Here is a 22,769-nt window from a genome sequence, read left to right as displayed (position 1 = left end):
GACATACTGGTAGATTCATGAGCTTATGAGAAAGTCGGTCCTGGTGTGAGTGTGTGTCTGTCTGTGTCTGTATGTATCCTGTGATGGACTGGTGTTCCATCCAAGTGTACCCTGCCTTCTGCCCGTTGCTTGCGAACAAGGCTCTGGCTCTCCCACAGCCCTATACCAGATAAAACGGCTACAAAATGGATGGAAGTAGGACAACCAATCACAATCTTCACATGAAAGTTGGTGTCAAAGAAAAGTTTTCAAACATGACTTCTTAAAATCCTTGTATATCGAGTTTATTTACTAGATCATGTGAACTAGGTGTGCAATATTCAAGAAGATATGCCATGCCAGCATAAATTTCAGAAAGTGTATGTCACACTATCAATGCATTCCTGAGTTGTTACAATGTCAATCATAATGTCAAAAGACATTAACATGCACAGGACTGTGGAAGGAAGAGGATTTGAAGTTGTTTTTTCAATGATCTCTAGAGAGACATAACACTGCCAACCTAAGGTAACTCTAGTCTTCATTCAAAATTTTCATACTTGACCTGGGCAGTTTAGAATAGGCAATCACACTTAACCTAAAGATTTTAGGACATAGCAGGAAACTAAACCACCGAGCAAAAATTCACACACACATTGAAAGAACATGCAAACTCCATGCAGATGGGTGCCAGAGATTCAATTCAAACCCAGAACCCTACAATAGTGAGGCAGCAGTACTAACCACTGTGTCAGCAATTAGGTGAACACCATAAACATGGCACACGTTCTACCAGATGTTGCAACAGGAACAAAGTGAGTTCCTGAATTCTCCAGATTTGTCCCTGATTGAACATGTGTGTGACATGATGGACTTTTGTCTTTGCCAACTTATGAATGCACTATGGACACATCGAGACCTGTGATTTGGAATAATTTTCCATACCAATGTACAGATTCTCTACTGTCCTAATGCTTATGGTAGCCATACATTAATGGCTGTGACTTTCAATTTCATGTCCTGCGTAGGGTAACTGCGCCAAAAAAGTTTTTATTATATATTAACAGTCCACCACTGTGCCATTTCATGTTCCTTTTCACAGGTGCTTTTTATATATTGGGCATGCAGTAGGACCAAATCGGGTAATCATATTCTGAAAAGCCGATTTTTAATATCTTTCAGCTTCTTTTCTGTTTTATTTTCACAACTCTCCAAATTAATTGAGAGAAGCAGGATCAATGCATTCTGCAAGATGCTTACAAGAAAGAAATATACCTCACTTGATAATTAAAAACCAAAACTAATTATCCACCTTGCTTCCTATTTGGGAAACCAATGTGTGTTTTGGTGGCTAAAGTGTCAAGCTTAAAGAAGCCCAACTGAATGTGAAAAGTTTTCTGAGCACATGAAAACAAAAATGAAGGCAGAACTACCAAGACTGATCTTTTTATAGAATGTTTCAATTAAAACAAGATTTTCTGATCATAATCGTTAAAATTCCATACACTTAAGTTGCAAGAGAAGAAAAAATGTAATGCAAATTACAGCTGGCACAGTATTATTGGCTGAATTTGGTCTTTGCCCAGTATTAGTTTGTCATTTTATTCTTGGAAATAAACTACTTTACAGTGATACTGAGAACAATCAAAGCACATTTAATGAGATGAATCAGGCCGTAATGACAGTTACGAAGATCAGATAAAGACAATCTTTGAATCAGTCTTTCCACCACCAAAATACTAATAGAAATCCTAATAGAAAAGCATTTATATAACAGAATGAACAAAATTCAGAGAATTAAAAAACAATTTAAAACTATAAGTTTATTTTATGCACATTAAAAACAATCAACTTACCAGGCTTTTGACCCCTCGTATGGGCTTCATTTGCACCAAATCTTAAAAACCATAGAACAGTTAGTATCATTATAAAACTTTAAGGCACAAAGGCAACTTCTTTCCTGCAGTAGTCCTGTGTATATTAATCTGTTAAATGCAGAAGAATGTGAACGCCGTTCAAATGGGTAAAATTACTGTAAATACATTTCTTTGGTGGGCGTTGTGTGCTGTCTTGCTTAAAATGTTTAACACAGTTATTGTCCGTTTGACATCAGGAACTATCTGAACAAAATGTGGTCTGAGTCCTGCAGGACCCAATAGGTACATACTGTGAAACACTATCCTCATCTTCAAGGTGTCACCTTCAAGACTTTAAGTTCATCAGTTGATATCCCTTTACCAAGTGGTGCATATTATTTGAAAAAATAATTTTGGTTTGTACACTTGTAAGAGATCAATACATATATACAATATATCCATCTAGGTTTTATATCTATTCATGTTAAACCAATAGAAAATGTACAAGAAAGGTTCAAGAAAATTACAGACAACATTCCTTATCTGTTTTTCCGTCTCCGCTCCTGTAGGCTGCATGATGTGAGCCTCACTGCTCTGCAGGCGGTTTCAGTGTTAACCATTAGATGAATGAAACATGAACCAGAGGACACAAGTGGAAACCATGTGGAAGTGCATTCATAACCAAGAACAGGGCACCTCTTCACCCAGAGGGTTATGGGAGTCTGAAACAAGCTACCCAGCCAAGCTGTTGAAGCCAACATCCTGACCTCTTTTAAAAACAATGGCTGGATGAACCATTAACTACTAACTACCAATTACTCATGAGATGGCCTAAATGGCATCATCTCACATTCCTGTGAGGACGTTTTCTATAATTGTTAATTAGAATTAAGCTTCTAATCAAAGTTCACACAGCACCAGGATCAAATTAAAACCAGGATCAAATTACAGACTCTAAGTAACCTAGCCAGTATTGCAATACTAGTCTTCGAAAAGGCGTGGGGAAACCAGAACGCTCAGAGAAAACCGACATACTGTAATATTACAATAAGATATCGACTCCGCACAGAAGGACCTCATGTCAAGAACATAATCCAGGAATCCAGGAGCTGTGAAGTAGCAGCACTAACTGCCACAATGCTGCCTTAAGCTGACAAGCACCATGTGTGTTTAAGTGAACATGGTGGTACTCCTTGCCAAAAGGGAAAGGTAACACTTTCAACAGAACTAGGAAATAGAAAGATCCAGAGCCCAAAGAACAGTAAAACCCAGAAATCATCAAACACCGCCGACCTCCTATTTAGAATGTCAAAAGAGAAAAATGTCACTATACACAGACTGAGCACTAGGAACTCATTTTTTCAGGTTTATGCTACAGTGCTTGTTTTTAACTTGTGCAGACCAGCAAGATTCTGAGATATTATGAATAAAACCCTCTTCTTTGAGAAATATTATTCATAAGCCACTGACACAAATTTCCGACAATTGCTCAAGGCATGGGTAGACGTAGAACCCACGCATTGGAGACTAACATTAATATGTTAAAAAATGCAGACATTTCCTAGCTCAAAAAAGCAGAGATAAGATGTTTTTTGGCCTTGTATCTAACCATTAAAAAGGTTATGGAGGATTACTGCTTCTATCAAAAAGAAGCCCTGGTATTTCTTTCAGATTATGTCGACGATGTATCTGCTGGGATACTCAATTACGAAACTTGGTTTGGTCGTGCTATATGGCCCTGCAAAGGAAGAGGGAGTTTTCAGATTTGTTCAGGGTAATGGTTTCTATAGTCTTTAAAACACCGTTTTACATTTTGACATTTTGATGCACAGTGTTACATTACCCAGTAATTCTTATTCAATGGCTATTTACCAAAATGTCTTGGTCTCACCATTTTAGTGAAAACCTTCTAAGACCACAGTGGAAAAAGCTTCTGTATTTACTATTGTTCAATCTGCCCTCATTTCAAATAAAAAAAACAGTGATTATTTTACCACAGAATAAAATACACTTGGGATCAGCCAAAAAAAGAGAAGGCTGCGATCCTCAGTAGTCTGAGATTCTTAACCTCAGTTTTTTTCTCACTATAATTTTTAAATGAAATAAACCATCACAATTGTGTTCAAATACCAGTTTGCAGCAACTCATTAACATTTCAAAAGGAGGTTCAGTCAATTTCAATACTTCTAAGACATTCACCTTACATACATTCGAGTCCAGTTTTACTGTGCGAAATGTTGACAGACACAGCATACAGTATGTGATTTTTACTTTTCTGTTACTTGTTCTTCCACACCTTTTCTAAATAGCTCCTAATAGAAAAGGATATTTTCCGTTCTTAAGTTTGGATTTGTTTATATTCCTACATTATACTACTTATATCTCATCATAATTCCTTTTATATCTCGTTCAGCCATACCTGTAAGTAACTGTCCCAAGGGAGACATAAAAAAGAAATATGCCCTCTAATTAGTTTGCCATGAAACTCAATTTCATTGTAATACAAACCTGAAGATTTAGTTTGATGGGCATAAAAAACAAGCTACAAGTTGCTCTGATGCCCCCAAATGCACACATCTTAACATTTGTAAGCACAAAGCTCCATAGAACAACAGACAATTTTTAAATTGCAATCATTTTATTGATTCTTTCCAAAATGGATTCTTTCACATTGCAGTTGACAAGTTTGTTTGTTTTTTTAGTGACAAAAGCAATTCCAACAAGAAATCCAACCCAAAATTCTCTTCTCTCTACAGGGGCCATTTACAAAGCAAAAAAAAAAAAGCAAACATTCTTTCGAGTCCCAACGATAGCCGTATCTTCAGAAAAACGCTCCTCTAGCATCTCAGCCAGCTATTTTGCTCAAACTCAGACTGGAGTCCTTTTATTTTCCTAACTGCTGCAGCTCGCTCCAGAACGGATTAAAGTGAAGTCGCAACTGTGGCAATCCACACCTTTCAAACTTCGTCATCCGACGTATCGCTGCTGCTCGTTTCCGTGTCATCGTTCTCGGCGGTGGGTTGGAAAGCGTGGTTTCTCCAGGTTCCGAGAAAGTCATGGGGAAGGCCGTTTTTTAAAAAACCATTCTTCCTAAGGCCATTTTTCTGCAACTGATGATAAAGAAACAACATGAGAGGTTAGGCAACCCTGATCACCTACAGTCACAGAACAGTTTTCATACAGAGGATAGGACCAAAGCTACAAAAGACACGGCTATCTGATGGTGTCAAGACAACTGCCTGCCAGCAGTTACTTGGGTTTACTTCCTGAAGTAAATGAGTGATATACAGTAATCATGTTTAGCACACACAGTTGCCAGACACTGAAACACGGGGACCTACAACTATTGTTCTGGAGAGCCAAAATCCACCAGGCTTTGTAGGGCACTATTATCAATGCTTAGAGATATTAAGTAATTTAGAGATCATTTAGGACTAAAATCTATAAATCATGAGCCCTCAAGAGCCAGAGTTCTCATATATGAACAGATTGCAGTAAACTCCCAGTCTAACCGATCAGCAGGGGGAGGGAGGTTTCATCCAAAGAATGTAACTGAATGAGAAGAATGATTTTTTATTTTATGACATTTTCTTATTTTAAGAACCGCAATCAATGTAGTCAATAAACATATTTGTGCCTTTATTATCATAAATATACAACCTCTTTATTTAATTTCCCATAAATAAGATGCTTTAGTGAATTTTATACATACAACAACAATGCTCATTATAAGCAAATGACCTACCCCAATAGGGAATTGTTTATTTTCCTGAATTTCTAACCTGTGTAGCACTTATTTTATTGCATTTCATCTTTATTGTAGGAATAGCCAAGCATTTCTGATTTTAGACAAAATCCTCTTTAAACAGATATTGTTGGTTTAATCTATAGTCCGTTTAAGCAAAGGTTTACTGTACTAGCTTGATTCATCAGAACTTACAGATGTCACCAATTTTTAAAAACAGAATCTGTAATATTGGATTTTCTGGATAACTGGATTGGGACTCTGCAGGAAGGGCTGGCAAACCTTTCTATAAAACAAACGTAAGTATAATTATATAATTATCAACACTGTTTTCTCTATGGTTTCCTCTATTAAACCTTTGCTATTTTTTCTACTAACTTCATTTTAAAATGTAAAAAACGTCAATCACAGCTACAAGAAAATGTATTCTCTATTCCACGAAGCTACAGTACATACAAACACGATCACATATAATTTCTGTTTTATATTGCTTTTTTAGAGCATGTTATTGTTCATGATACGCATACTGCTTCTTTGTCCTTGTGTTCGTTTCTTTGAATTGTTTTGATGGAACACAGATATCAGTATGTACTCTTGAATGCTCCCTACTTACTTCTATTGATGAGATTATGTAGTAAACTCTATCATGCTGATACATCTTTGCTTCTCTGTATGCTACATTTGGAAATGAACTCTTAACAATAACTTTCAACTACATACCAACACAGAAACATTATTACCCTGTATTTCATGAAGCAGTGTCTAAATTGAGTGTTTTTTTTCTACATACACAGAATTCACAGCAAACCTAAAAGGCACTTTGATGTTTAAGAAGTTTAATGATGTTTTTGTCACAGACTATAAGAACTGCATGCCAGAATACTACAGAAAGCCAGATTTCGAAACTAATTTATTAAATGATGGAAATTAAGTACAAAAAAAACTAAGCAGAATTTATTACTCAGGGGTGTTCTAACTTCTTGGGTGACCTCCATGCTCTACACAAATTCCTCAAATGTCTGAGCCAACTAGATGAAATTCAACCAAGTTACACGGTGCACATGTACCTGTTCGCTTATGGCTTGGAATTCCCTCATCTCATCCTCTGTGAGGGGAGCACAGGTCTCGTCATTCTCATTCTCTTCCTGCCAGCCCATCTCTTTCAGGAGCCTAGGAGAAATAACCCAGCATCTCTTCTCTTCTTTGTTTTTGCTTTTCAGCTCAGAATATTCAGGAATACTGAGATACTAAACATGATCATAAAGGTTACAAAACAGTTCTCTCTCTAAATACCGAACTTGCGATGTACAAATTAAATCCCTGTGGATTAGCACTGATATTTCTTAAATAAAAATATAAATATAAAGTTTTTTTCTTAGGGGGTCCTCTTCTTTTTGTATTACACACTTCCAAATCTTTGTTTCTCAGCTTTTGAAATTGTAAAGGGAGCAACAGCAACGCTAAAGCAACCATCCAACAGGACGCAATAATAACTTGATTTTTTTTACAAAGAATTAAAATTCGATGCTGCCAAAAACAGGATCAATTTATTTTAACCCGCATGAAAACACACTATTAGCTTCCTTTCACGATGAGAGTGAGAGTCCCTTGCTGGCTAAGCACCTGTGCTCTGCTTCCAGCGAGCTGGACAGCACGTCTGCCTGGGGAAACGCCGGGGAGCAGATGACCTGCTGGGTCATTCCTGGAGCTGTGCCGTTCCCATTCCCATTCTCCCGGCGGGCAGCAGGGTCATAGGAGTTGAGATTTTCATCCCTCTGCCGGAGGCTGTTGTTGCCGTTTTGCATATGGAGGATTTCGTTACCCTTCATTTAAAAGACATTGAGATGGCAGAAAAAAAAACCTGAAGGTTTCTCAGGAAGATAGCTTTAGTTCACAGTTTGTCTCAGCTGTTGCTTGTTTTTCATTTTTACACACATTTGGAATCATGGGTCATGGGATCCTTACATGCTGGGACTCATCAAATGCAGAGTAAGAGTTGTAGTGAGGGCATAAACCCAAAGTGCAATTAGAAATCACAAGGAAGCCCAAATATAACATGAGAATGTAGGCCCAAGATTTGTTTTAATCTGGGTTTAAGTTAAACTTTGTCTGTGAAAAAGGCAACATTTTACATTGCAAATGTTTTTCACAGGATTGCCCATGACCATGACATTCAACATCTGCATGTTCTTTGTTAAAATGAAGGTACTCTATATACAAAAAACAGTACATCTTAATATCCTTCAAGCAGTTTTTGCATTGACTGTAATCAGGTCAGTCAGTCTCAGATTCAGAACCCCTAAATTTATGAAAGAGTGATTTTCTGATAAAGTAAAAATCACTGCAGTGTTAAAATTACTTTAACTCACAGACAAGACCAGAAATACCTTGCACTGACTCCTGTCATCAAGATCTTCGACATCCCCTCTGTCCTGTTTCAAAGCTTTAAGGAATTCACTCTTCTTGTCTGTTCGCACCCGGGTCAGTTTCATTAAACGAGGCTGACTCATTTTGTCCACAGGTGAAGAAGAACTGGAACGGCTGCCCTGAAGAAAAATAGTTTTCATTTAAACTGACAGCAAGACTGAGGCTCCTTAAGTTAAACTGAAACAGATTTTACAAAGGAAATGCGTTTTCACTTAGACTAAATATTCCACCAAACGTGAAACCTTCAGATTGTACCAAAAAGCTTCATCTTCTACATTGATGGAAAACAAACTATATTTTCTTTACTGAATCTTTAGAGGGGCAAGAATCCTAAAGAGAAAGATTACAACATGTAATTACAGCTTACATGTCCTTAATCATGAAACAGAATGCTGTTTTTGTGCTTTTCTCATTTACCACTGGTTCAAAAAAAGAATTCTACCTGTAATTAGTTTAGTCGCAGCTAGTACTGTGCTCTTCCACAACTTTTCTCTTTTTATTCTTGAACTGTGCTGTTCAGACAAAATCAGATGCTTCTACTATACCAAGTAGTACACTTGCAAGGCAAGAGGACACATCTGCAAGATTATCTTGGGAGTGTTTCTGTTCTAGAACTGAATTAAATTAGCATTTATTACCCCCATGCTTTTAGGCTTGTTTCACATTTCTTCTGTTTTTACTCACCCACATTTAGCTAACATCATAAATTATCCAATCCTACTAAAAATAACGTCCCATATTCATTAACACCCTCCAGTATTTCGCAGCTTAGAAGAAAATCCAATTCACGGCTAGTTTTAAATCACTAAAAGAAGTAGTGGGGAAAAATTTTGACTATTTTTTTACATAACATTTTTAATCTTTCAAAAATCAAACTTTTTTGAGCTGAAGCAGGTTATCCTATTACAACTAAAACACACTAAGTATCAAGTGTTGAAATCACCTGTCATCCAGAGTGGTTGAAATTATTTTGGAGGTTTACATACAGTACATTCAACATTCATTGCTTTCTGACTCAACATGTTTTGAAATTTTGATTGTTATTTTTCATTCTTTTGTGACCCATTTTCAAGAAAACTGAACTGCTTCATTTTCTGTTATACAAACCTTTTGAATTCTTTCCTCATGACTTCACTATACGAACCAAAACCTTACACCTCAGTTAACCAACGTATTATTACAACACATTGGGCGATCTTTAGGTTGCTTCAATCCAGTCAGAAATATATTACATTTAATTGTAATCTGCAATTTGACAAGGAATGGTAGTAACTTATCAAATATAATTTAAGGAGTCGAATTCACTTTTGGCCAAAAGAAAATGTGATACATGGCAATTTCATAACTATACTACTTTCTTTCAGGGAATTGAATAAAACATAAAATATTCTTTCATTGAAACTAGGAATGCACTGACATGGAATTTCTGGGCCCATAACGATAACCGATAATTAACAGCTTGCTGTGGCTGATACAGATACCGATGACCGATAATTTTACTTTTTTGCATTTTAAAACGACTTAATGTCAGAAGTCCGTATGTTGGTTGTGAAGCTAATGTCTCTGACGATGAGGCTGTCTATGTGTGGCGACCAGAAAGGCAACACCAGAAAAGCAGCAGCGGCTTGGGAGAATATACCAGGGTTCCAAATGCTCAATTAGTTGACGGATTCCTCGATCCTCCACAATCGAAAAGGGTTGGTCATCAAGTGCCATAAACTCCATGATTTTGTCGCTGATTGCTTTAGCCTTCGGACCATCCTTGGCAAACTTTCTGCGATTTTCAAATGCCTGTTGGACAGGCAATTGCTGCACTTGCTACTTTTTTTTGTTTTCTTGTTAATGCTGGCTGCCTCATTCTTTAAACAAACCATTGGAATGACAAGCTTTCAAATTACTCATAAGATTAGTGGTACGGAAACTCTCTACTTTGTTTCCTCCTCGCTGTACTTCGGCTGAACATTTGTTGCAAATTGCAATTCTGTTGTGAAAAAGTTCCACAACCCCGACATTTTCATTCTGCAGCAACTGTTCTGTACCCAGTGTAGTGCATCAGTGCGTGCACATAAAAAAGAACTAGCTGCACAAACAAAAATGGGGCGCCACATTATCAGTTGTAATTATCGGCTTTAATTCCAATATCGGAACGATGATAATTCAATTTTCCTATTTATCCGAGAATAATATATCGGCCTCCGATACATTGTGCACCACCAGTTCAAACAAATCTGGTTTTAGACACAACAAGCATTTCCACTGGCCAATACCTTTACAGGCAGAGCAGATGGCTTGGGCACCAGGCCCTTGTAGACAGTGAGGCCAGTGCCATTCTTCGAGGAAAGATGCTGGGCAGGACAGGTGGCAGGATATGCAGAGGACTGGTCTTCCTTTGGGATTCTCTTTATAACCATCATTTTGGAAGTTCTTGATTTGGGGTTTGGTGGGTGTTCTGTTTTGAAACAGAAAAATACTTTTAAAAATCATTTAACTATTCATCCTTGAAACAGTCTTTCTATTGATTAGCGATAGTAAACCGTGGGCAAAAGATTATTTAAAGCTTGTAACAATGAAATTAGGAACAGTATTCATCGTTAATTCTGGATCAATCTTAGGAATTTTTCCTTTCCCGATGGATCAGAATTCTGCTCACATTTGCTGCAACACTACGGAAGTACAGTAGCAGAGGCATTGTGCAAGCAAACTTCCGGCTAAAGTGAAGAAGATACCTTCTGACAATCTTTATGACAGATGGCATGCGTGACCTGAAGTATAATCCATGGTATATGGTACAGCAGTGAACACACATCTATGACATCTTTCTCATACAAACAGCTGATGTTCTCACAAAACCAAATTATGGTTATTGTCGGCAAAACCGTTCAGACGGTGACTGACACGGAAATATTTTACAGAGTTCCAGAATCGCTGTGTAAGACACAGTGCGTCCTGGCAGAAGCAGTTGAGTTTCAAGCCACAAGTGCAGGCATGACAAATAGTTGGTCACTTAATTTGTTCAAAAGAACTGTAGCCACAAATAATCTGAAAGTATGAAATGCATGCATGAAATTCATTTGATGGAATTCTGTACTTCAAGAATGGCAACAAAGGATCTCCACGACAGAGTACTAGGACAAAAGATGGGAGAATATAACAAAAGATGCAAATGCAAGAGCTACATGAGGAAAAAGAAATCTTAAACTCTAAAAACAAATCATTTTCTTGCCTTTATTGAATGTTGAGCAAACATAATGGCTTACCCCACACACCGCCGGCAACAGCTTTGTTCTGGTTGAGCTCTCTTTCGGACTCTGGATTAAGAGATGGCTGGAAGACACATGAAAATGGACTGTAGTTGGCATTAAGTGCACTTAATGGAAAGAGAAACTTAACATTTCTAGTTTCCTGGTAGTGTACCTTATTATTGCCACTCTGTACAACTCTGTCCAAAACCTATGATAGAGCAAGATATAGAATCATCTGGAAGGACAAGCAAACAAAAACAATCCTTACTTTATATTCCCAAGGATCTCAAAGCAACACACATATAGAAGAGGCCATTCAACACATAGAGCTCATTGGTTTAAAGGCAGCAGCCTTCCAATCAGGGAATCAAACCCCATTTTCCCCACACGACAAGTGAGGATACTCACTACTATAGTAACAAGGATTACTCCAATTATACTCCAGCAGCCACTACACTGACGTTCAGGTACAGATGCATGAACGCTCCACCACTTTAAATTTAGGGAGGACACATTTTCTAAGACTGTATTTCGCCAGAACACAAAGGAATGGAATTTCTGGTTCATCCGCTGGTCCACTAAAAACCAGGTAGCTGCTGCCAGTGGATTAGAGATCTCAAAACCCAGCACTGAACAGGCCAAACCTTAAGTTAGCAATGAGGTCAGGCACACAAGGTGATGACACTACTGCTGAATGCTTTAAGAAGAAAGCAGTTCATTTTTTAAGCAAGAGCTTTAAAGTGTCGCATGTAAAAAAAGAGGTGACTTGTTGCATAAAACTAAAAATTAAACGTTTCAAGCGGTTTAAAGTAAACAAAATATATATTAAACTATAATGTGTCAATGTTCCATCCACACTATAAAATGCCTTATATTTTATATCAATAAATATAAAATATTAAAATGTGACTATAGCACTTATGACTACTTACTATCTTACAGTAGACAAATCAGAGAGGTCTGAATGCCTCTGTAGCATAGGCAAAATATGTCGATTTTACACAAAACAGTATCAAATATAACATGACTTTACAGATAAGCAGAATCAGAAGACACGTATGCTTGCTCTCCCCTAGACATTAATTAACCTAGACTAATGACTAATCAGCAGCAGTTTTAGATACACACCCTTAAAAAACCTGTGTGTTTTTAGTCACCAAGCTTTTGCTTTCCGAAATTAAAAAGGCAGACTGAAAAGTGAATACACGAGCTAAATGTGTACAAGTTAGGCAATCACAACCCACCCGAGAGACCATGAACTAAAGTTAAGACTTGCAGGTATGAAAACAGTGAGTTGGAACATATGGCTTTTGCACCCATGGGCCCAAAACCGATGCCGCGAGCAAACTGAGCCGCAGGACATGTCAAACGGAAAATACAACCTTCACACCTAAATGCATTTCTGAGACTTACAAAATCTTCAGCCCCAAACTGCTTGCGCGTGTCCCCTTCGTCTCTCTTCCCATGTCCATTCTCCCCAGAGCCATTCTCGTTCAGAAGCTTGGTTTTTGCCCCGTGGCAGGCGCCAGGCCTGGAGCGGGAATGACCCCCAACACGGACGCCCCCGCGAGTACCCCCACTTTCGGCACCACTTCGTCCTCTCCAGCCGTTCTTTTCTTTCCTTCCGAAACCTCCTGCAGGACAGCATTCACAAACAACGCTCAACAGGCGCTCCAAAGTGGCTTATCCAGCAGATGTCTTTCACGGTAGTGAAGAACAAAATCCCACGGCCTAGACTGCATTTCCAGATTCTCAAACCCCCAATGTGTTTTACAATCCAGTTTATATCCCACTTTTTTTTTGTTTCTAAATGAAATTTCAGTCTTGCCCTTTATGCTGTACTGGGCTCCTTCATTTACTCTGACCTGCTGCCCACAGCAAAAAAAACGTAGGATTAATATGTTATGTGATGTGAACAAGTTAAGAGCAGGAAACAGCATAAGCGCTGGGAGCTGCAAAGGAATTAGTACTGGTTAATTCCACTTTGAAAAGTAAAAAAAAAGATGGAAAAATATTTCAGCTCTGGGTTCTTCTTCAGGTGTGTGATGGAAAGAGGGAAAGAGAATAAGAAAGCAAAGGCTTGGGTATGCTGAGCAAAGGAAAGAATATGAGAATAGCAGCCACAGCACCCCGCAGCTCACAACGGGAAGCCCACTGAAGCTAAGCAGAAGTGAGCTTCGTCGGTCCCTGGATGGGAGACCTCCTGGGGAAAAACTTAGGTTGCTGCTGGAAGAGGTGTTAGTAGGGCCAGCAGGGGGTGCTCACCCTGCAGTCTGTGTGGGTCCTAATTCCCCAGTATAGTGACGGGGACACTGTACTATAAAAAAGGTGCTGTTGTTTGGATGAGATGTAAAACCTAGGTCTTGACTCTCTGTGGTCATTAAAAATCCCCGGGCGTATCTTGAAAATCGATTAGGGTTGTAACCCCGGTGTCCTGGCCAAATTTCCCCTAGGCCCTTACCCTAATAATCCCCATTTATGAATTGGTATCATCACTCTGTTTTCCTCCCCACTGATAGCTATATGTGGTGAGTGTACTGGTACAATCTGGCTGCTGGCACATCATCCAAGTGGATGCTACACATTGGTAATAGTGGAGCGTTTTGAGTAGAATGTCCAATGTAGGCAATTATTATTACTATTAATATCTAGTGCATGAGGTATTAGCAGGTGAAAATAGTGGAGTAAAGAGATGGAAATGTAATAGACAAATACAAGGAAAGTGGGGAAGGCAGAGATTTGTAACTGAAGATCTCTGCCGGGGGAAGGTGAGAACCTAGTTGAAGGATAAATTTGTCTTTCTGGATTGGGAGTTTTTGAATCTGAGTGAATCGATGCAGGGAGAAAAGCTAGCATAATCAGGGCTGGAGTGGGTAAAATGAAGAATTTTAAGCTTGATCTTTGATCTTCATTGCTTTTACTGACTCCAGAAAAGGGTCAGCCAGTCTGCTTCTTGTTTAGCCGCAGTAAATGGCACGGCACTTTCTGCAAGAGACGCAGTCAATGAGACTGCTGGAAAAGCTCACTATTCTTCGGATGACACCCTCTTGAAGTGGTCAGAGGGTATTAATGAACAGCAATACAATCTATAGCAATAAAAAGCGCCTGGTTTTAAAAGTGGCTGTGGGTGTTTACTAGAACTGTGGACGAGAAGGTGGTATAAATCATATGGTCAGCAGTATGAGGTGATTGGTGGATTTGGAAAAATGTTTGGTTATTACACCTGAAGCATAAAATGTTTAGCACCAAACCCGACAGAAATAAGTTGTATCAAGACACTAAACAACACCAATGAAAGGTTCTACTGCTTGTTCAAACAAAAGTGGAGCAATTATCACATCTCTTTACAGAAGAATGCCTATCACAAATATAAACTGAACATACCTCCTCCTGGACAACCATTGGTTGATTCAAACCCATCTGAAGAATTATGTCGTCTGCGATTCACATCACTGCGGTTGTCCAGACGCACAGAAGCTTCAGGCAGCTTCTCACAGTTCAGAGAGGGCTACAGAACAATACAAATGTGTCACACTTTTTTAATTCTTGAGTATTACCATAACATCACAAACAAGAAATATGAAAGGATTCAGTCTAACAAACTTAACATCTAAAGTCCTGAAAGTAATATACACCAGAAAGACCCAAGGGTATTCAAGATTTCCATTTCACATTAAAACACGTACTCGGTATCATGCGATTTCAATAGCTGCGGGGCTTAATTTTAAACTATTTTACGTAACAGAACCATAAAAGCATTACCTTTGATGATGGTGGAGTAGGAAAATTAAGCCAGGCAGGAGCAAAATCATGCTGCGCCATTTAGGTCTAGGTCTCCAGAACTGAGGATAAGGCATTAACACCTCATCGCAAGTCCCTGGGAAAGAAGAGAGAGTTACAGAGCTCAGAGCTTCTGAGAGAAAAAGAAGTGTCTGCTGTATGATGATGCATAGCAGTTGCAGTACCTTGTGAAAGAAGACTAATATCACCTGGCCTTCTTAACAGTAAGACTCCATTTAATAATAAATCTATTAAAATTTAAATATTTAATTAGAGCTGGTGACTACACTACTGCATTATAGAACAGAGAAATACTGCAGGGCAAACATTTTGCTTGAAAAGCCATGACCTTTCACTTTAAAGTTGTTCAATTTAATCCTATATGAAGTGAAGAGAGCAGAAAAGGTGATTCAAAGGAAGAAACCAAAAGTGAAACTATCTGAATACATCTACTTTAACTTAAACATCACCTCTTCAAGAATAATCTTGTTTACTGTATCCTTATTTCTGTTTTTTTTTTTTTTATTTCCCACAGGTTTGACATATCTCATTACTATGCACTTTTCTCTCATTCATAAAAATGAATGAATACGTAGGCCGTATCTCTCCAGATCCGGAGAGATCTGTCGTACAATGGTGATCTGTCAATTTTCGAATAAAAATTTTCGGACTGATTAGATTTGCGGCCTACAAAATTTAGAATAGGGAAGATGTGTTCTTCTAAAAAACGCTACGGCAATTTTTGGTGTAGCTGAAAAAAGACTTTTATAAAAAACAGATAAAAGAGTATACAAGGAGTAGAAAAAAATTGCCGTTTAACAGGACACGAAAGACAAAGAGAAGAACTGGGTACTGTTCCTAGTCTAATTTGAGCTCTTGTATCAGGCTTTGATACTCTCTCAGCGGGTTTCTGAAACAGTGGCTGCACCCAGTATCACCTTATTGGGGAGTTTTGGCTTGGACTTAAGTAGTTCATCATCACTGCTGGGGCTAGATGGAAGATACCTTTGTCATTTTTTCTGCTGTGTTTGCACACCCAGTGTGCAATGAACTTCACATAATACCTTTTTAGATGACAGGAATGAAGAAAAAAAAAGACTGGACCTATCATTGAAGAATTGAAGCTGAAGATTTAATTCAAAAGAGAAATGTAGGAACACAAAAAACATAAGCAAAATGGAACTGTTAGCAGAGGAAAAGACATAAAAAAGAAATTCCATTACCTTTAGGGGAGCTTTATCTTAAGCAGTGTTTTCAACTCTTAATCAGTTGTATTTCATTCCAGCTGGAGTTGTAAACCTAATACTTTGTTTTTCTGGATTTTAGTTTAAAACCTGATGATTTGGGGTTTGTTGAACTTAAAAAAAACTAAAGGCTCAGACAATTCACAACTCAAGTACAGAAAAAAAACAGTAATATCCAAGGTTCCCCCAAAAAGGATTTAAAGATACTGTATCACAAATATTTAATGCTAAAAGAGCCAAGGTGCACTTTTTCATATAATTACTTTGCACCAGAGTGTAAAAAATACAGAAATCGAATTTAAGGTAAAAGGAAATATCATATCAAACCAGCTTAGCTTTAAACTACTTATTAGATCACTGCAAGTCACTTCTGGAAATAAACTGTCAATTACTTTTCCTACATTCATCTCAAATTGGTTTGGCTGATGCAATCTAGTGCAATAAGCAAGCATCACTTTTAATAATAAACTCTCAGAATCTGAAATTATGTACCTCTAGAGTCAAGCTATGTCTCTTTTTGTTATGGCTCGTGAATAGAGGGAAACCTCTGAATGTCTAAAAAGATCATCAATTACTTATGCCAGTATTTCTCAAACTTGTGACCAGTTGCCTGTCTTCTTCAGTCTTAGGGGACCACTTGGTGTTGGAAAATCACCAAATTAACAGACGGAGAAATTAAAAAGGCCACTGGCCTAAGTGGCTCTCATGCAGTGCTGGGATATTGCTTTGAATTACATGACACACCAACCTGTGCTTTTGCAACAAGGTAAATGCGACTGAGCACCCTACTACAGACTTGCACTATATGTCGAACAGACAAAATAATTACTGGCATGTACCTGCACAGTAACACATTCCTGAATGAAAGATGGACGGATGGTCCTAAATCAGTATTCTATATATTTTCTAGTTACTGCATGCATTGAACATCAGCTGTTAAAGCAACACCTATCAAACAACAACACATAACAGTTCTCAATATCATACTATTAACCAAACTTTTACTTTACCTTAACCAAAGCAGATTAACAAGGTGCTGAAGGAAAATCCAATACAGATCATACTTAAATATACCCAAATAACAACAAACAGTGAAGAGACAGATTCACAAATCATTTGGCCAAAACTTCACTTTAACAAGCCAGTTGGACAGACTCAAATCACGTTTTCTACGGACTCATTCTGTGCCAGACGCTGAATACAAGCCAGAAAAAACAGCATTACGTGTTAACATCTGACAATACTGTATATAACAAGCACAGTCATATAAATGAGCAAATAGGGCAAAAAATAAGAAATACTGGCCCTATATAAAAGTAGGAGAGGATTCTTCCGTTCAAATTTTATTTAAAAGCAGAGAATAACATAAGCTTACTATGAGTGGCGAGTAAGAGTTCACTCGACTCACATTCATTAAATATAAAAACAGCTTTTTTCTCCTCATTTCTCCTCTTTGCTCCTCATAGCAAAGACACAGCCTAGTCGTTAAGAAATGGTATCTTGTAATGCATGATATTATCCATCCATCCATCTATTTTCTAACCACTCTAAATCCAATCCAGGGTCGAGGAGGAGCTGGAGCCTAATCTGCCAAGCAATGGGCACAAACCAGCGAACACTCTGGATGGGACGCCTGCCCATCACAGGGCACACGCAGACAGCCACACACTCACACCAGGACCAATTTTCCCAGAAGCCTATTAACCTACTAGTATGTGTTTGGACTGCGAGAGGAAACCGGAGCTCCTGGAGGTATCCCACGTGGAGTCAGGGAGAAGATACAAACCCAGGGCCCCAGCGCTGTGGAGCAGCAGTGCTAACCACGGTGCCACCCTGCTGTCTCCCATATGATACTATACATCACTTAATATCATAAAAAATTACCAAATGAGAAGAGGCCTTTCCTCCCATGGAGCTTGTTTTGTAAACCTCATTTTTAAGTTTAAAAAAAAAGTCTTACGTTTCAGGGTAACCTTTCTAGATGCTCAAGCCTTGTTCTGAGCAATGGAGTTTCAAACTACCACTTCAAAACTCTATCCATCCATTTTTTTTAACTGCTTAATCCAGTATAGGTTCACCGGGGAGCCGGAGCCTGTCCTGGCTAGCAATGGACACAAGACAATATACGTCCTGGACAGGACACCAGTCCATCACAGGGCACACAGACACACAATTACACTCACGTCAGGGCCAATGTGCCCAAAAGAATTAACCTACACTGTACCAATGTCTGAAGTGTGGGAGGAAACCAGAGCACCCGGTGGTGGAAACATACAAACTCCACACAGATAGCACCCCTGGTCTGGAATTTAACCCAGGGCCCCAGTGCAGCAAGGCAGCACCAAGAAGCCCCCACCTGAAACACTGGTGCACAAAAACGAACAATTACTCAAATACTATTAGTACTTCAGAAAACTACTGTCTATAACTAACATATAAATGTTAGAGGGACCAGATTCTAAATACAGGGTTTAATTTCTGTATGACACTGCACAACAACAGCCCAAATAACCACCTGCATTCTAACAGTACCAATAAGACAAAGCAAGCTCCAATCCTCCAAGGCAATTTAAAGCAAATGAGTATCACCTTTAGAGAGGGAAGAGTACAGTTGAAAGTACCTCTTTATAGAGCTGGTAGAAAGCAGAATAAAGAATTCAGTGTAGACCAACACTATTCAGCAAATTCTTCTGACATTAACAGAATGTCTTTAAGTAATTTGCAAATAAGACTAATCAGTAACGTTGTAACTTTAAAATACTATTTTAATCATAATGCCAATTACGTTGAGAGAAGTTTCATGAAAGCACCAGAAGATATTTTGGAGATTCAGCAGTTTTAGTAATCATTAAACTGCTTCTTATTAAAAATCACTGTCAACAATCACAGAGCAGTCTTTCTTTTGTGTGTGATTAATCCGGTTTCAAAAGGAATTCTTCACACTGATGTGCTGCATGGATATAAAATATGCCACTCAGACTTTACAACCAGAAACGAAAGCAGAGATGTGTGACATTAATGCTGTGTCATCCCCCTCTTTGAACCATCTCTGTAGTGATTTATAATTCCCTTGAGCACAAAACATAAATATACTGATAAATATTCTATTTAACAATTCAAAATCTAGGATTGCACTTCCAAGCACATATTGTTTTTGAACAAAAAAAATCAGATATATTTATATATTCTTTAACATCAGTCCCAACACCAAATAATAAACTAGTCTATATGAAAACACTCAACAAACATCTGTACACCTTATCCATCCACATATCTGAATAAGTGTTAGACCTCTTAAACGGCTTGGTGCTCAATTCTAAGTACCCAGGATCCCTATGTGTTACCTTACACTTACACTAAAAAGGATTCTCCTTCAATGTCTTACTATAAACTACTTTGACTTCCATGTATTGTACATGCTTCTCTTTTAAATGAACTAATTCACAGTTCTTAAAATGTTCAACACTTGTTTTACACAACACTCAATTTCAATCAACAGACTGCACACTGTGCTGGACCGCTTCACAGGATTTCTTAGAGAACGCTAAAGGCCTAGAGACCATAAAATTGACAACTATCACAATTTATTTTACAGTAGCTATTCATATGATGCAATACTATTACCTTGCCAGTAAATGCTCAGATCCACAAAGAAAACCTGCTATTAAGCATGGTTATTCAAGAACATGTGCCCTACTCCTACAACCATTAGAATTCAAAACTGTGACGAACACCAAAAGCCTGATAGCAGGAAATTAAAAAGCTAAAAGTAAGCAAACCTTTCTTTATTGAAAATCCCTGGGATCTCAGGCTCCCCAATGTCATGCAATATTTAACCACCCTGAAGAAAAGTTTTAAAAAATCTCAATACTTCAATTTACAGCATGCATGATCCAGCACCTGTTTTTTTTTTTCCCAAACGAGAGCCAGACGCTAATGGGCACCAATACAAAACATGCGGTGACAACAGGGTTACGGTCTGAAAACACAGAAAGAAGTGAAAGTGCACTTAAGATCTGTCCGCCCACAGATTTCCTTTCACAGAGTACCATCTTTTGGCTGTACTCTCAAACACTGCAACCCTATGATGCCAGAAGAAAAACATCGCAGCTTTACAGTCGAAATCATGTGGCTTTCTGCGGACAAAAACTGAGATGACGTAAAAATGATGTCTGCAAAAAAAAAAAAGATTTTCCCAGGATACCGCTGTTATGTCCAATCACTAAAAAGTGACACTGAAATTTTCTGTTATTTCTTCTCTATCATTTTTCAGTTATTACTACCACCAATCAACGAACACAATAAAATACCGACCATGACAGAAGGCGCTATTACTTCCCGTATGAAAATAAAGTAGGTCTATACCACTCACATATATACTTTTTTTAATATAAATTACTGGCAATAAGGTAATAGCGAGGTTTGCTTAATATCTTTTCCATCCATAGACCGACAACATAAGTCAAATTAATATCCGCATGTGCTATAATTGAATACACAAGTATATTCCGACTTTTAAAGCTTGCGATCCATTAAGGGTAAAATCCTTAAAAAACAAAGCCGAAGCGTTCAGTAAGATGTTACTAACCAAATGTTGAGGACTGTACAAAAAGGCGTCTCTTGTCGTCAGACTTCCCAAAAGCTCCACGTTTCTTCCTTTTGTCTTTAGCAATGAAAAAAAAAATACCAACAATGTAATAATCCCGGTGTTCTGCCTACAGATTTCTCATGCAGATCGGGTCCTTTACAATATGTACACGTAATCCTCAATCAACTTGCCATCTTCTTTTGAATAATCCCAAATCCCAGAATGGAAGAGACGGTTTAAGGATGTCAACGTTAAGCGAATTAACGTTTACTGTGCCCGATACATCAGTGTGTGTATGACACTTTTCAGGAAAAAAAAGAAGGGGTTGAGGCTCAGGATCAGGCGTCCCCTGCAAAAGTTATCAAAACAGGAGACTATCTTGACACCATTCTCGCACTACCTACAAAAACAAAGAGAAAATAAAAAAATCACATCACAAAAAATGAGACGACGGCTGCTACTCTCAATTGCCCTCATCTATAAACGTGCAGCATAACCCGCCGGTAGAATAATCTCGAAGTGTTTTTAATCTGTCATTATTGAAAGCCGATTCCGGGCAATTCAAGCCAAAAAATCTGGAAAATCTTTCGTTCCAACTCAGTAAAGTGCAACTACTGACTCATATTCTTCAAACGCCAGTCTCAGAAAACCTCTTGGACCAAGTGTGTCTCGTCAAGTCCGAGTGTAAATGTCACGATATTTAAAGATACGGACTTCCTATTTCATCTCGGGATTCTCAGGGCCAGCAGTCCGTCCTTCGGCATATTTGGCACACACAAAAGCCGAGAAATGGGCCATTCGTCGTCGGGTTTGGACTCCAAATAAACAGCAGCTTCTTGACAGTGTATTATTAATGCAGACCAACGGGCAAACAGCTCCTCGTCTGCAAGAGAAAGAATACGAAAAAGGTTAGTGGATCTCCAACACGCGAAGACTACACAATAATAGTTACAAAACATACCACCAACTATCCAAAATGTTGCTCTGTTTTTATTTTCAGCGAAGCGTCCGGTTCGTTTGGTGTTCTTTTTTAATGACATACGAAAAGGTGACAGTAAAAAAAAAAGAAGCGATGAGCAAAGCGCCCGACAGTCCAGCCTGAGTCCCCAATCCTGGTCCTGGAGGGGTCGGTTCTTCCGCGGGTTTTCAAGCTCTCTTAAAGCAGCAGCACCCGAAGAAGAGAGAGGCGATATTAAAGGGGTGCAGTTAAGACGGTACCCATCTGATTTAGCTCGTTCAGAGCGGAGCTGGAGTGAAAACCCGCACCCGCACCCACCGGCCCTCCGGGAGCAGGTTTGGAAACCCCCCGGTCCAGACAAGGCAGCTCCGCGCCCGCGGGTCGCCGCAGCGGCGCGGGTGACGACCGTCACACTGTGCATCGCATGTTACATAATGGAAAAATAAAACACCAGCGTGGGACAACTGCGCACACAACTACCATGAGACAATAACACTTGGTTTCTGTTTGCAGTCGTCTTTAAACGGGCTTGCAAATCGATCATCACCGCCGCTATTTTTTACAGCTCGTCAAGAAAGGGCTTTTGAACTTCTTTACAGTCCGCTTACCTGTGGCAAACCTATTCCACTAGTTCTCTCCCGATGGCCCTGAAAATACTCACACTGGTACCACTTCTTAACACTGTCCAATTACAAGACACACTCATTAGCCAAAATTTAGCCTCTTCCTTTTTTACAATTTCCTATCCACTTTCTCAATCTGTGAGCAATACCAGGCGAGCAAGAAAGTTCCCCATTGTCAAGCGTTATCCTTGGCGTTCCCGTGCACCATTGCGGAGGACGGATTTGTTTAATACGATCTTTTTTCTTCTTTTTATTTTTAATTTTTGCCGCTTTTGCCCCTCTCCTTCCCAAAATGGCGTCGCTATCCGCAATGCTTCGCGAGAATCT

General features: G+C 38.8%; 1 protein-coding gene across 3 annotated transcripts; it reads right to left on the bottom strand.

Moving 5' to 3' along the window:
- Positions 1 to 4,454: 4,454 nt before the first annotated feature.
- LOC102690658 (vasculin) lies at positions 4,455 to 22,730 on the bottom strand. Of its 3 annotated transcripts, XM_015367363.2 has the most exons (12): positions 22,428 to 22,730; positions 21,576 to 21,744; positions 20,862 to 21,261; positions 15,012 to 15,126; positions 14,634 to 14,757; positions 12,663 to 12,883; positions 11,265 to 11,331; positions 10,275 to 10,456; positions 7,968 to 8,126; positions 7,204 to 7,403; positions 6,648 to 6,750; positions 4,455 to 4,945 (listed from the first exon to the last, which is right to left on the bottom strand). In XM_015367363.2, the coding sequence occupies exons 4-12, from the start codon at positions 15,069 to 15,071 to the stop codon at positions 4,793 to 4,795; spliced, it is 1,269 nt and encodes a 422-aa protein (XP_015222849.2). In that variant the 5' UTR covers positions 15,072 to 15,126; positions 20,862 to 21,261; positions 21,576 to 21,744; positions 22,428 to 22,730; the 3' UTR covers positions 4,455 to 4,792. The 3 variants fall into 3 exon arrangements, with proteins under 3 accessions (XP_015222849.2, XP_006626968.2, XP_015222845.2); XM_006626905.3 differs by having other exon boundaries at positions 20,862 to 21,744; XM_015367359.2 differs by lacking the exon at positions 22,428 to 22,730 and adding an exon at positions 21,823 to 22,216 and having other exon boundaries at positions 20,862 to 21,744.
- Between the last annotated feature and the right edge of the window lie 39 nt (positions 22,731 to 22,769).

Source organism: Lepisosteus oculatus, chromosome 3 (assembly GCF_040954835.1).
Source record: "Lepisosteus oculatus isolate fLepOcu1 chromosome 3, fLepOcu1.hap2, whole genome shotgun sequence".
Taxonomy (NCBI): domain Eukaryota; kingdom Metazoa; phylum Chordata; class Actinopteri; order Semionotiformes; family Lepisosteidae; genus Lepisosteus; species Lepisosteus oculatus.
This window is presented reverse-complemented; position numbering and strand designations above follow the sequence as displayed.